This window comes from Protopterus annectens, chromosome 2.part0 (genome assembly GCF_019279795.1).
Source record: "Protopterus annectens isolate FY-2018-M chromosome 2.part0, PAN1.0, whole genome shotgun sequence".
Lineage (NCBI taxonomy): Eukaryota > Metazoa > Chordata > Ceratodontiformes > Protopteridae > Protopterus > Protopterus annectens.
This window is the reverse complement of record NC_056728.1, coordinates 137,416,293-137,432,275: the sequence shown is the minus strand read 5'-3', so window position 1 is coordinate 137,432,275 and position 15,983 is coordinate 137,416,293. Positions and strand designations below refer to the sequence as shown.

Here is a 15,983-nt window from a genome sequence, read left to right as displayed (position 1 = left end):
TTTTATCAGGAGGAGGCTGGGATGCTCTCTCAGGATGGGCCTGTGAACCTCTGATCATGGAAATTAAATCAGCAGCCATGGACATAATTTGTGTCTCCGGAGTCGGCTGAGGTAAGGATTTGGAAACAATATGCTTTGTTTTGCTGGCTGCCTTAGCCCTAGTGTAGGCCTTAATAGACATGGCCATAGGAGGCCTGGCAGCTCCACGTGCAGGAGTGACCTTGTCTACAGCAATGGTCTCGGGCATTTCCTCGGTTTCGGTATCCGGAGGAAAGTCTATAACTGGCGTCGGAGTAATGTCTGGAATCGGAGTCGTCGGTAATGCGGTGTCTTCGGTTCGGAGCGGTGGAGAGACCGTCTCAGAGGAAATCGGAGCACTCGCGCTAGGTTTTGGCGTGGAGTCGGTGGTAGACGCGGGCCGAGGATGCCGGTCCCGGTCTTTTCGCTTTTTGGGAGTTTGCGATGTCGGAAGATCCGACGGCATGGTGTAAGCAAATTTATCGCCGAAAAAATCTTCAGCGAACTCCGCCCGGCGCCTGAGAGTGCGCTTGTTGAAGCGAGCACAGGCTACACAGGCCGAGACGTCGTGGTCTGGGCCCAGGCAAGGGAGGCAGTAAGAGTGGAAATCCTTATGAGGTATTTGTTTACCACAAAAAAGACAATTGTTAACTTTTTCAGTAATTTCTGACATCAGCTGAGGCAAGAAAGGGTCCCCAACGGGGTACTTAGCTTTTTTGATGACTTCGGTATCGTAGAATACAGGAGCTGACCGACCGGCACTTGCAAACTGCTTCTGCTTCGGGCACCGCACGGCAAGAAAGACTGAAGAAAATGGCGCCGGCTGATGCTTATGTACTCCAGCCGCTCTGACGTCGGAGAGAAATGCGACATCAGCCGACGTCGGACCCAGACTTTGGAATCCGACCGACCGAGGGCTGCCTGAGGCAGGACAACCCACATGTTATGACTGCAGTTGCATTCTTGAAGGACATCGGGGTAATAATAAAAAGCACCTGAAAAGAGCTGGTAACGCATTCTACAGCAACACATTTTGCAGGTTTAGTCAAACAGGTTGGTAAAACTCCCATGCAATTCAAATTACAACCTTTTGCAGTAACCAGACATCATCTCTCCCCCTTTGGGCAGGCTGTCAAACACTTTACAGCTGCATTTTCTGTAAGAAATTTTACTTAACACTATATTAATTTTTTTTTTCACATTTAATATACTAATGATACCTTTGTAAATCCCTTTGGTACTTATGCTCAGAATGCATTATGCTCATAAGCTTAGACCTGTTGCTGCTTTTGTACACAAGCAAAATGACAGACTCAAGTGGAAGATCAATGGCTGGACTACTTCACTTCTCTCTCATTGTCATTCCCAGCCATGCAACCCTTCTTCACTTTTATATACTTGCTGTAAACACATCTAACACTTCACAGTTCGATATCAAAGTGAAGTACACTGGAACAAACATCTACACTAAAAGTGAGCAATATTCTTCTCATACCTAAATGCGTAAAGGATAACAGAACACAGCAGACATTTACAATCACTTAATGCTAATCAAGAAACAGATTGCCCTGTTTCTGAAATGATTTGCATTACTGACTTAATATAAAACTCAAATTGCCATAGAAAAACACATATGTAAACTTGTTACAACTGTTAATTTTGCTAAATACATAGCCATTTCCTTAGCCACATCTTATTAAAATCAATACATATTTTAATAACTGCTGTCATGCTGTATAATCACATGATATTGCTCCAATCCAATTTACTACTCATCCCCAGTGGAATTCTGATAGTTATTCAGAATTGCATCAGTCATACTAACAATACATAAGAAGAGTTAATCTCTTGGAGAAACCAGCATCAGCATTAACTAAAAATAAAATTCCTTGATGTAACAGCGTTAAAACAGCAGACATCTATCACAACCTAGGCCTACTTGACCTTCCCTCTCATCACCCCACTAAAGCTAATGCACACAATCAGCATCCTCATTAAATTTCCGTAGCATTAACAATAAATGGCTTAATCCTTAACCAAAGGATGACTTGCACAACTATAAAGTACTAGCAACTACCAAATTCTGGTTAAAAGATATATTATCCCTGTCTATCCCTGTCCATCTACAAAGCAAAGACTTTTATGAAGTATGACAACGGTCCTGGTATATACACTGGAGGAACGGTCCTTTTGCTGGCTTAGTGCAAAAACCCACCACCCAGACTACGCAGCAAAACCAGTATCTCGTCACTCAGCACATAAGACGCTCCTGCAGTTAACTCTACAGGGATATTAATAAAATATGTGGCATATTACCAATAATCACCAATGTCAAAAAACCTAGTAACTTAAATAAAGACTGAAATGTTCCTCAAAGCACAATTAAACAAAACCTGTCATGAAGTAATATTTCCTAAATGGTTACTGGATTCACTAGTCCTAATCACTCCAGTGAAGAAAGCACTTGAGATTGACATTACAAATGTTCCTGACAAATCTCCCTTTATAACTGTTCAGTGGTCACTGATTGAATTTAGCAGAAATATATTCTTGGTGTGGACGTCTAACCAATCAAATTATCCGCTGTTGTCACAAACTGTAAAACATTCCGGAGTCTCTAAAGTCAAGCCTATCAGCTGAACCTGAAAATATCAGCTGGAATCCCTGTATCATGAAACAATCATAACAGCCCTTGCTTGTTTTGTTAATACTGTAGCACCTTCATCCCCACTAAAGAAAAGACCATTAACTAAAACGAATTCACTTTAGAAAATATCAAAAACCTCACCTCTTCTCTACTAGCTGGTAATACATCTACTGGCAACATTATCCTACTTACTCCAAAACTCCTACTAAATAAAATACACCTGCAAATAACTACCTCATTTAATTTCAGATCTATCAATCATAAAAGGGTACAACTGTGTCTAAACAAAAAAACAGAATACAAACATTTCCCCAATATCCACACTTTTCACCAAAAGTTTCTGCAGTTATAAAGAAATGCATCAGTCTAGTTTTGTCAGGGGCAAGTCATGCTTAATCAACCTGGTGGATTTAGTTTTGAAAAGGTCACCAAAGCAACAGATGAAGGCAAATGGTACCAACCACATACCTCGACCTGGCCAAAGCTTTTGACACAATTCTCCAATTAGGCATAGCAGAAAAGCTAAACAAACTGGGAATAAACCCCTATGTTATCTGCCAGATTGCGAACTGGCTGACAGAGAAGATGCAGATAATCAAAACAGGGGAAGCTACCTCCACAAAGAGACCAGTAACCACTAGAGTACCCCAAGGTTCTGTGCTGGAACCTCTCCTGTTTGGCATCTACTTTTCCGAAGTAAAAGTCAATATCAAAGGGCTCTGGATAACTAAGTTTGCAGATTACTGTAAGCTATGAACACTCACAGAATCACCAAATGACTTGGCCATCCTGCAGGAAGGTCTGTCTCAAATAAATAACTGATATTAAAATTATGGTCTGAAACAAAATGCCAAAAAATGCATTGCTGTATCCTTTGGAAGTCATCTACTCATGGGAACTACCACACTGACATTACACCTCCCCAAGAGAAGACCCAGTTATTCGGGATTATGTGGACTGTGACCTACCTTTTTACCAAATTGTGTCTACTGTTGTAAGAAAGTCCTTCTATACTGCACAGCTTATAAACAAATGGATTATGTCTAGATCTAGGATGTCACTGTCCCCCTTTACTCAGCTTTCATTAGGCCAGTCACTGAATATAATTCCCACTTTGGCATGTATCTGCAACAACTGGAACACCCACAGAGGTGCCTTACTAAAAGGATACAAGGCCTAAACAACATGTCCCACATGGACCAACTCAAAGTTCTATCTGACTGCTTAGTGGTGACCTGTGTCTGACACACAAGGCATTCTCTGATCCACTACTCATGAATTTACTGTACATCAGCAAGTCAAATGACATCACAAATGCTCCGTTTAGGGATCTAAACCTCTTTTGCAACATCAGCAGAACAATTAGTAGGGACAGGCATATTTCCCAGAGAATACTGCTGTTGTGGAAAAGACTCTCAATCCACATAAAACAAAGTTCATAGGTGTTTACTAGGCTAACGACCACAAGGGCCTTTTTAAGCCTAGCCATGCATCCTACATCTCCGACAAGTTCTGATACCCTGATAAGTGTAAGCAGGTGCTTGGGAGATGAAAGAGTTACAAGCTAGGGCCTGGGAGATGAACTATTTACAGGCTATCAGAGTCCATTAGAGACATAGCTGCCAAACCAGGGATGAAGTTCACCCTTGTCCATGTTACAGTGCAACTTAGATCTATGGATGGGAAACAGAGAACTTACCGTGGGACTGCCCACTGTACTACTAATGAACAGAGACAGCTCTTAAATGCTTTATCCCATGCATGGGTCCCTTCAAATTATCTATGGTAAGATCGCAGTTATTACTCTTATTAGGAGTAATATACAATTATCTACCATGGGATGAGTAAAACCATTCTATAATCAAATGGGATAAGTTATTTTGAGAACTAAAAGGAAACTGGCTAGGCTTAAAATGGCCCACAAGGGCAGATAGCCTAGTACTTACCTACTAACCTATGAAAGCACCATACGCACAACTGCTGACTGTCACTCCCTAAGGGGGTGAAATAGGAATTAAACTAGTTTTGATGTATCTGGCGTTTTGTCAAAAACAGACCGACACTGATTTCATGAAATGTTGACGGTAAGAAGTTCTTCTTACCAACCCCAAGGTTGTGCAATCTTGTAGTATATTTAAAGATGCAAAAGAGTGGGGGTGCAGGTCCCCTCCCCTCCAAAAATGCTGTTTTTTTTTAATTTGTTTGCTGTAGATTATTTGCAGTATTAATTCACTATTTTCAGTGGATGCTGTTCTTATGAATCTTTTCTATTATCCATAAATCCTACATAAATACATCCCCCTCACAAATCACTACAAATATGCAGCACTTCCCCTCTCTCTAAAGATACAGAGCTACTCCATCTCCCTTACTTGTTAAGTAGCTCCCTATCTAAGAACATGCAGATCCTATTCTACTAATGCTTGTTCAAAAAAAAAAAAAAAAAAAATCTTCACACCTGGCACTGCACCACAACTTTCCATCAAGGTCTATCCTAGTGTCTATCCCTACTATCTCTGACAATCTCTTGTAATTCCAGTGCTTCATCTACCTCTAAATTCCCTTACCACCTACAACCAGGCATTTGCAATCCGTACTAGAACTATTTGGTAATCTCTCTTCTCCAAAATCAAAATATCAAAGCCCTTTACAATACGATTTAAACTGCAAATTAAAAACCTTGCTGCCTTTGCAAAGCCTGCAATCATGTAAACCACCCTCCTCAATGCCACAACTAAAATTATCACAGACCTGCTGAAACATCTATTTATACTACTAAATTTTGTAAACAATGCCATTTTACCATATGTATCATATCACATTACTTCTACACATTTATCCAATACAAGGCAACTTAGATATTCTGACAAGCTTCTGCTACAAGTCACAAGAGCTAACAACTTCTGTGGTGATTCTCTCTACTCCAATTATATCTCCAGGACATGGAATCTGACCCCACAACATACACTAACTATACCTATCTCTCAACAATTTAAATCACTGCTTAACTCCCACCTAAGAACTGGCTTTGCTGTTGCCTAAATCCCGGCTAACCACTGTTTCCACCATACTCTCCAGAATGCATTCCTATCAGCATACTCAAACTAAGTAAACCTTTCATCTCCTACTTATACACTTAACCACCAACACATACTCCTATCTATCCATATACAAAACCCAAGCTATGTTTAGCTAAATGAAACCGTTTCTTCAATTGTGGTTATGACTCTTCTAAATATTATGAATTTTCTTGTTGAAAATTGTAACTATTATTATAGCCAAGTATGCTTTTCTTTGACACCTGTAACTAATATTACAGCTAAATATGTTTATCATCCTGTCTTAACATATGCTTATAATAATTTCAACTGTGTTTATTCTCTAACATGTGGGGCTTTTCCTCCCAGGCCTCCACTGAAAATGGGTCTCCCACCCAGTTAGATTATCCCAGTAAAGATGAGAACACAAAAGATGAGATAGAACATAACATGTACAAATATGTAAATCAGGGCTGAACCAAAAGTACAGTTTTGTACCTACCATAAATGCCTGATAAAATTGGGCGACCCACAAAAGGATTTTCCTTACACTTGGGTAGTCCGCTGTCCAGGTTAAGCCACTATTAAAGACTGGCACTGACAAAGGAAGTGGAAAGCAAAGGATTATAGCACTGTGTGGTAAAAAATGCTAGTAAACCGCCAAGACCCTCAGCTGCAATCTGCACTTGCCGTAAACTTGGAAAAGAAATAGTCAAATATTAAATAGATAGCAAAGCTTCTCAGCACCAAATGGACGCTCAATGTACAAGGCACACAAGGGTTGAAATCCAAACTTAACCCACACAACCACGAGCAGGATTAGGGCGGTGGGAGGGGGGGATTTTGCCCTCACACGTGGATCTTGACCATCTTACACAAATGCTAGAACAAAAAACTGGTTAAATAATCATGATTGCCAATTGCTGTGTCCTGAAATGAGATCAAACTTTAAAGTAGACTCTTATAACTCCAAGGAAGCAGTAACTGCCTTGATGCAGGAAGAGCCACAAGAGGCAAAAGCAAAGAAACACTTGAGTCATCTGCTGTGATAAAAATCATGAACATCTTTGGCATATACGCAGCTGCCTCTAGGTAACTCTGGCACATTCAAAAAAGAAATTGGATTGTTGTTGAAAAAGTTAAACAATTAAAATAGCCAGAAAAATAGTTAGAAACAAAGAACTTGTGCCCTTGAAAAGGTTGGTTTATTAGTGTGTTGTTCAGACAAAGTGTGTGTGGTCAAAGGAAGTTGCATTAACCTCACCGTTGAAAGATCAAATGAAGCCAGGCTGTTAAGTCGAGGAGGATCCAATGAATTAGGTAAAATCATCCTTGGCTTGTCCTGCAGCAGGAGAAGTACCTTTAAAGGGAGAGTGTAGCAAGCGTGAACCGGCAGCAGCAGTCATCATAGCCAAAGAGCAAGCTGTGGATTGGGATGAACCCGCCCAAAACTTGTGCAGCACTTAATGAAAAGACAAACTGCACAAAATTTGACTGAAATTCCCATTTTCAGCTCAATGAATGCAATCCAATTCTGAAATACATGAGGATCCAAAATCCACGCAGGAGATATTTTGAATTCTGCCTGCTGGTTCTGCAGAATTCAGCTGTGCTCTGTGCTCAAACAAGAAACTGGGTCATGCCACCGGGGAAATAAACTGACACCAAAGTTTTGTTGCCATTGTTTGGCTCAATGAATCGTTTACCGTTGTACTGGATGTTGTCCTTTTAAAATGGTGCATCTGCCCAGGCCTGCTGAGAATTGGGAAAAGTCTCGCCGAAGAACATTGTTTTAATGCTTAAAATATGTTTACTTGTTCAGCAATGTCCCTTTGTTCTTGTTATGTAGATGTTGTAGTCTTGTTTGTCCAGCAATTGTATTTGTCTGAGGCATCTGTCTGCAAATGAGAGGCATCTGCTCTATGTAGAACCAGTCCTTCTGGCTGCCACTCTAGATGCTCCACCCGCCCATTCAGATGAGCTCCCTGAAGTTCAATTTGGGAATCCTGAATGTTAGGTATTTTCTCGTGTCTAGCCGGTCTGCCTGTCCCCATTTTAGGTGACCATCCCTCTGGAGCCCAGTACAAAAAATTCTTCTGAGATTAAGCAAGAATCTGAATGATGCCATCCAGAGCCTTTGAGGAGTGCTGATTCCAGCTACATTTTGGACTGATTGTTTTGTAGCTTCCTCATAGCAGGTCTTTTTGGGAAGCACCAGAATACAAGATATGAACTCCTATAAGGCTGAAGACTGTCCCTGCACATCAGCCCGACTGGAGATAGTTTACTAGTTTGAACTTTATTTGTTTGTCCAAGCCTAGGCATCTTAGCACAGCTATCACATAGTCCAATCTGAGAAAGAAAGTACATTCCTTGGAGGAGGTAGGAGTCAAGATTTTAATTCTTCTGCTCGTATGCAGAATAGAGTCTGAAATGAGTTATCACATCACTGAAGAAACTAAAGGCTTTCTTGACCTTGAATTTTGGTAGAATGAGAACGTCGAGAACTGAAGGACAGAGTCCCAGCTCAGCACTGCCATGAATACACACTGGAGCTGACTGCAACACACTCAAGCAGGTGATCAGCAAGTGCCAAAGATAGCAGTTGCAATGATTTGGTGAAAGTAGAGTAAAGCTGCACCAGCAGGAACACAGTTTGAACTTATATGAAAAAAGCGTCTAATCAAAGATAAATCCAAAATTAGGGTCTCCATGTGTTCCCCTCGGCACGGTACTAGGAACAGGTTTAATTTTATGATAAAGGCCACTTCTGGCAGAGTGTTCTTGGTACCAGGCCCCTAAACCTGTTTGTGAGAGGCTGTCTTCTGGCCCTTGGACCGGCTGTAAGGTATATGCCTGGGAAACAGAGATGGGGCTGTGGTTTCATTTCCCCAAGGAGGAATGTTATATGGCTCAACTCTATTGATATCAATAGAAATTCAACCTGTACGTGTGAGGCATCCCCTTCCGCCAGGCTCCTAGGTAATTAAAAAAGGGCTTTCTTTGAAGGAGTCCAAGGGTTCCTTCGGCCCATAGCTGCGGGACGTGTGCAGGAGAACTCCTGGTGACCCTGCCAGAGAAAGGAGCTGAAACTGCCCCGACCTCTGCCCTGATCACCCGAAGCTGGTGCTGCCCGCTCTGTTCTAGGCCCACCCTAGCCCTGAGCATTGCAAAGACCACGCCTAGGCTGGACTAGGCTAAATTCTACTAAATAAGTAAGGAGCTTACGCTTGCCCTTAGTCCATTTCTTCAAGACTTCTACAAAGGAGGCCATTTGGAACAACATCTTTGCAAAAGGTATAGGAAATCCTTGTTTTAACATGTTCAGATAAGTTAAGATCACAAGCAAAATGTGCCTCAACAAGATTCAGATCCAGTGGCCACCACGTTTGCAAAATACACAGCATAACTGCCGGCCACCAAAGCCCTCAATGCAAAACCAAGAAAAACCAACACCTAAAGAAACCGCCTATCTTTGCAGAAATCTGCAACCAAATGAATCAATACCAACTGCCAGAGCATCAGACTTAGACTTCACCAGTTTGAGATTTTTTTATTTCAAAATGAAACCAGAGCATCAGAGCTAGCAAAGTGAGAGTGGTATCCGCTTAGGAGGAGCAGGAGGCAATAATCAGGAAGAGAGAGAAGCCTCTGTAAAAACATCCTTCCATCCTCTCCAAAAGGTATAGCCAGGGCCAGGCCTATGCTGGGGTAAAACAGAACTAATGCCCTTTTCCTGAAAGAGAGAAGTCGGCCTCTTAAAACGATCAGCCTAAAATCATGAATGACTTAAAATGAAAAAAAATGGACAGAAGGAGTAGAAGCAGAAGTGATGAATCAGAATCATCAGAAGAGTACTCAGGGAGTACTCCTGCAAGTCTTCAGAAGACTCTGAAACATCTGAAGCTTGCTCAAACCCCCAGCTCAGGCTCCACCTCCCAAAGCCAGCTCAGCATAGAACGCTCAGGCCAATCCAAAGTCTTCAAATCTTAAGCATTTGCTTCTTGGGCATAGTACCTGAAGAGCTAGGGGGAAGGCATAATGACCTAAACCTGGCCTGCCCCTGGGAGAAGCCTTAGTAACAGAAGGAGTGGGGAGAGCCACCTTGGAAAGGGAAGGATAGTAACCTGAGAAGCCCAGAAAGCCTGGAGTATACTTTATGAGATAGAAGAGAGGCCACATCTTGCACTCCACTTGTCTCACTCAAGGAAATCTCCCGGTCTCCACTCTGCCTCCACCTAATCGAAGAACCCGGTCGAACCAGGCCCCGTACAGACGGGTCTTTCTGGCCCCAGGCTTAACTGTCTTGTTCTGGCTTTGAAGCTCGGCATCCGGCATCCCGAGGCATTACGCTTCCCAAAGACTAACCTTGCACAAACCCCCTTCTCTTTATAGTTCTTTATAGAAAATCATTAAATCTAGCACAAGAGCGACAGCCAACAACGGCCCTAAGCAAAGGGAACGCTAAAAGCGAATACGAAAAGTGGCGGTAATATCTGTTTCCCACATGTTTCCGCAATTATTAACCAACGCTGACATCCGGTAAAATGACTTCTGAACCGAAAAAAGAAAAAAAAACAAGAAAAACGGCAACTGGTATATCAGTACCACCCGACTCTGAATCGAAAAATGAAAAGATGCCAACCCCGCACAGACAATGCTGCTTTGCACGTACTGCTCAAAAGACTGAGGATATGGGGCTGCCGTCATGCCCGGCCGGCCCGATTTGTACCCTGACCAGTTAAATGCGCCCTGACCCGCAAGCCAGCCTTATACTTTATTATTCGCCGACCGTGGACAGGTGGACACCCCCCCATGTAAAAGGTGCAGCAATGTGTGAGATGAAGAACATCATACTTTTTACTCCTTTCATGTTTCTGTAAAGTACTGTGGTTCCCTACACACAAACAGTCTGTATATCAAACTCCTATACTAAATGTTACCGATCATGCATTACAACTACCTACCTTTCATATGTAAATGCCTGTAATTCAATAAATATAACAATCCACATTACTAGCTACTCTGCACTTGCTATCTGCAGCCCAGGCTGTACCTGGAGTAAATAATCAGTCCACTACCATGGTTAAACAAACAAACAAAAATAATGGGACATAGAGCAGGTGATACGAGTAACTTATTCCACACCTGTCCAGAGTACAGATACAAGTTATGTGTAAAATGGATATAGCAAAGCAGGTTTGTTCCAAGTATAATTTCATACCTTGAAGCACATTTTTGCAGTTGAATGAAGAAATGACATACAAAGAATTGCAATAATTTTAAAACACCATATTTCCAACTCCGTTTTAAAATATCTAATTTGCAGAGTGAGATGTACGAGGCTCTATCCATGACTAAATATTGGTGCCTGTCAAAAATGCATTCAACCGACAATTAAAATGAGTTTTATTGTTTGATACAACTTCAGTGGATGTAACAAATGCATACCATTTTCATCGTAGTATATCCCTACATCTCCAGGAGTCATATACATGATTTCATCCAGATCAGCAGCAAGGGCCTTCTTATGGTTATCAGACAGTAAGGGACATTTTTTCTTCACTCTCTCAAGTGTCTGTTTAAAAAAAAAAAATTGAGAGATGCAGTCAGACGTTTTATGATATTCATATAAAATGCACTAATACACTACACTGTTATAATGATGGGGGGAAAAACATGTATGTACTCATTCAGTCGATGTGGTAGATAGTGCTCTGTGATGAGAAACTGTTTGGATTCCTCTTTCTGCTATCTAAAGTTCAGAACAGTTATGAAGATTTCACAGATCCATGCCCAGAGGTGTGCTACCTCCAGAGGGCACATGACCCTATACACCAAACTAGAATGTCCAATGCTCGGGTGTTTCTCATTTCAACCTCATGTAGTGAGCAAGCATGACTGAAAATGCACAAGGCAAAGGAAAATTATAACACAGGACTTCCATGACCTGGTACTGGATGAAGAGGTTATAGTGGGACAGCAAGATGGTAATAAACACCCAGATATGAGAACATTCTAAGAGAACTGGTATGATACATACGTATTTGTAATATGCAATTCTGAAAGCCCTCTGCAGTGGCTAACTCTTTCAAAAAGTCCACATAAAACCTGCCAAGCATAATACAGCCAGTGGAAGGCAATAACGAAAAGGGCTTGGAATGCAAAGTCCTGAAACCCTGATGTGCTAAAAGGTCCAAATTCTAAAATCAGGATAAATATTAATGCCTTGGAGGAAAAAAAAAAAACAAAGGTATAACTCAATGACCAAGTGACCATGACTTAAGTGCCTGATGAAGGCCTAGTTCACTGTTGGGCTAAAGCACTTTTAAATTTATTTATGCAATGGCTTTTAAGTACTACAGTGAACCAACACAGCAGCCTGGGTACAGTGGCTTGGGCTACAAGTGTCTGCAAAGGATACAGCTATCAAAAAGGCACTAGAAGAAGTCACATGTCTGGTGCAGAAGTCAAAGGCAACAACGTTATTCTACCAGGTGGATAGCAATCTGCTGTTACAATTACTAATCCACCTGGACAGTGTAACTTAGCCAACAGTAGTAGTCCATCTTCATCCCCAGCTAAAGAGAAAATAGTCTGTCTTCCTGAACTTGTACATTCTTTTCAGACAGATCTGGAGTTGGCAGTGCACATCAAGAGTAAAAGCAAATCCTCTCCTTAGGTTACAGCCAAGGAAAAAAAGGAGGAATGCCAGGACTTGTTTTAAGAACAGTTCTGTGCCTGTATTCATGAGAAAACATGGGTTAGTCCAACTCAAACTGGGTTCCCACAAATTGGACATTTTTAAGGGTACTAAGGATGGCTACAGAGAACAGCATCTTCCATAAAATTAACTTCAGAGCCACTAAACCAAGTGGTCTGAAAACAGGATGGGCAAGTCTACTATTCATGAAGTCCAAGGAAGGGAATAGTTCTTCAAAGCAGGGCAAACATAATAAGTCCTTGGGAAACTGCTTGACAAGATACCGGTAAGCTGTAGTTCTGGTCCTCTCCCCAAAGTTACGATGCATCAAGATGGTTGAATCATACAAGAGGACCATGGGTTAATTTAGGCCAAATTCAATAAAGTAAGATACATCACAAACACCTGTAAACTAACCATATGAGGTAGGAAGGGATGCTTAGGCCTCCAAATGTTAAACCTCTTCCACTTAGTACAAGTCTGATGAGCTGAAGGCTTTAAGGCATCTTCACTTAATGCAACTTCCACCAAATAACATGGCATTAATAATGATATGATGCAGCAGCCATTCCCTGAGACTAACAGAAGTTTATGACTGCCAGGAAGTCTGAAACCACATCCTTATTGAACACCACAAGGTGATGAGAGGATAAGCTTTGGCCCCACTGCTCAATTTTGTTAAAAGAAAAGGAGTACTAGAATTCTTCCTTCCATTAAGGGAGAGCACATTTACCACCAACATGTCCCTTGTCCTACTGAACCAAGAAGAAAGGGGAGGAACCTGTTCTCCACTGTGGCTAGTAGGTCAACTTCCAGGCTGTCCCATTCCTGGAACTACTTCATCAAACGGGCCCCCTTTGTCCTCCAATCAAGGAAAGAGCTAATACTTCAAATCAAAGAGTCTGATGGAACATCCAGTTTTCCAGTCATGTGAAAAGCTGTAATACAGATATCCCTGTTGGGGTGTCCAATGTCAACCCCATGATACCTTTCGACACATGCTTAATTTACATACCATGTCATGGACCACCTGTGAGACTAAACCTGAAGGAGATTTTGTCTCAACTCTATTTTCAGAGATTAAAAAACGAGAATGTTAGCACTAAACAGTTTTAAGTCCCCGACACAATGGAGGACCCTAGGTGGGGTCCTGTATTCAATGGGGACCAGTATGTACAGTCCCCTTTTCTAAGGGCTACACTTTCCCAACACAAGAGAGGATCCAACACATCAGAGAATCATTCGTCACCAGAGAATACACATTTTGCATCCCTGACTTAGTGGTACATACTAGATGACAAAGGTAAACATGAAGACCAAAGCAGCACAAACAGAAACATGTACCATGTGGTCCACATTGAGTATCTGGGAGTTTTAGGGTAAGCAAACATTCCTCACATGGCTGGGTTAACGGCCTACTGCTACTAGGCTGGAATTTATGTGTAACTTCCTGGCTGCATATTTGAGGGTGAACTATCAATTATAATTAAGTTAAAGTACTTCTTGGTAAAGAACTCCTCAAAGATGGAAAAGCTCCTACTACCTAATCTACATAGATAAATCCTGAAGGACGACCTCTCACAGAGAACACATTACCTCCCGATGCAATGTACCAGGGTTATCCAACAGTGACTACTGAGAGTTCTTACCAGTAGCCCTGAAGCACAAGACAACGTGGTAGTGACTAGTGCCTAAGGCCAGCTGGAACTAGACTGCAGAACTGCCAAACTAGCAAGAAAGGGGAAAAAAAGGGGGCAAAAAAAATGTCAGTGTTAACCATCTATCCCCATAACAAATAAGGGGATCCAATGTCCTAAAAAGCACGGCCACAGAAGTTTTATTACATTGCCACTGCCCTGAGTGAACATGCTGCTTTCTTCCATATGGCTTTGAAACATAGATGTGATATAAACATGCACACAAATCAAAGGCAGGAAGTACCTGCAGTACAAATCATTTTGTCCCTTTCCCTGTCCTACATAAAGGTTTCAAATCTAAAATCACTAAAGCAGTACTTCTGAGACACTGCTTTATATCCCCCTTGTTACTTCCTCATTTCAGAATAGTTATTTCTCCCACAGCACATGCATAGTATACTTTGGAGACTGTACAGGGTTTTATGCCTTTCAGTTCCTTAGTAAAAGATTCCCATACCACTTTTATACCTACGGGTGAATATTTTTTGTAGACAAAGGTAGGCAAGTCTACAGTATTTTCTTCATAACACTTGAATTTCAAGGGATGAAAATTCTGGCTTGTAGAAAACATGTTAGGCTCTCACTGCCACAGTTTTCATCCACCACTTCAGGATGCATGACAAATTCTGAGGATGTTAATGGAAATAGGGTTACAACAAATCCATGCAGCATCTCCAACAATAGTAACCTCGACTTGGAGACTGTAGCTCATTTTAAATTCTGGCAGGCTGATGAAGACTGAAAGGGTTCAGATTTATCAAACATGCTGAAGTAAGAGCTGCTTAATAGATCCAAATGCTTAATCAACTCTTTGCAACTCCTCTCGCCATAAAAAGTGCCATATCTGGCTAGAGACAGTTTACTAAGGCATGCTAAACACCAAGGTGCCCATTTTCATATAAAAATTGGGCACAGACAAAGCAGTTAAGGTACAGGTACTGACAATAGAAGGCAACACAGTCATAAAAGATAAACTGAAATACTGACAGCACCAATAAAAAGGTCATAAATATGATTATGTACATATAAAAAAAAACAATCAGTCACAATAAGACTGAGAAATAATAAATGTCTTAGGATGCAGAGAGATGAGCAAAAACATTCACAGCATAAGGGGAAAATGACAGAGGAGGAAAAGGCATAGCAGTAATCCAATACAATGAACATGAGCAGTGGCAGAAAGTCCCATGGTCAGGCAACCCCGATTACAGTCATTCAAGCTCAAGCAGCAACTGAAGTGGAGATGGGGGCTTTATTTCTTTTCAATAAAGTATATTTCAGACACAGTTTCCTGAAATAATTCCATATTACAAACTTAACCAAAACATGCAGCATCAAAGTGAGAGAAAACATGAAATTCAAATTGTAATGCAGTAAAATATCAGATACACACATAATGCACTAGAACTTCCATATACCCTTAAATAATGTTATTTCAGTGCTGTGCCACCTTAAAGTGAAGGCAAGACTTGAAGTGCAGTGAGCTTGGAGAAGTAATGGGGATAGTAAGAGAAAGTGTCTTCACAGGAGGGGAGCACTCCACATTAAACATTAGAAAGTGCTGGACTCTTATTTTATTTCATTATCTTTACTATTCACATTAAAATTTCACCTTACTTGGGTGCCAGTACCAATCTTGACACTAATGCTAACCCTAACCCTACACATTACATAACAAAATACCCCCCCAAAAGTATCACTATTCAAATTCCTGGACAAGCTAAAATGATATGTGCTCATTAGAGCATTTACCTCACAGTCAAGAGGTACAGTGTTTGATTTTCAATAGGAGAAATTGGCTAGGCTTAATAAATGGTCCACAACGGCAGCTAGCCTAGTACTTGGCTATGAACTCCTCCTCCTCACTCCAATGTATTCAG

General features: G+C 41.3%; 1 protein-coding gene across 1 annotated transcript in view; it reads right to left on the bottom strand.

Annotated features, from left to right (window-relative positions):
- MAIP1 (matrix AAA peptidase interacting protein 1) overlaps positions 1–15,983 on the bottom strand; it is a 75,831-nt gene that overhangs the window by 25,503 nt on the left and 34,345 nt on the right. The window contains exon 3 of the mRNA XM_044060629.1: positions 11,155–11,281. Coding sequence (XP_043916564.1) covers positions 11,155–11,281 — 127 coding nt within the window. The remainder of the gene's footprint in view (positions 1–11,154; positions 11,282–15,983) is intronic.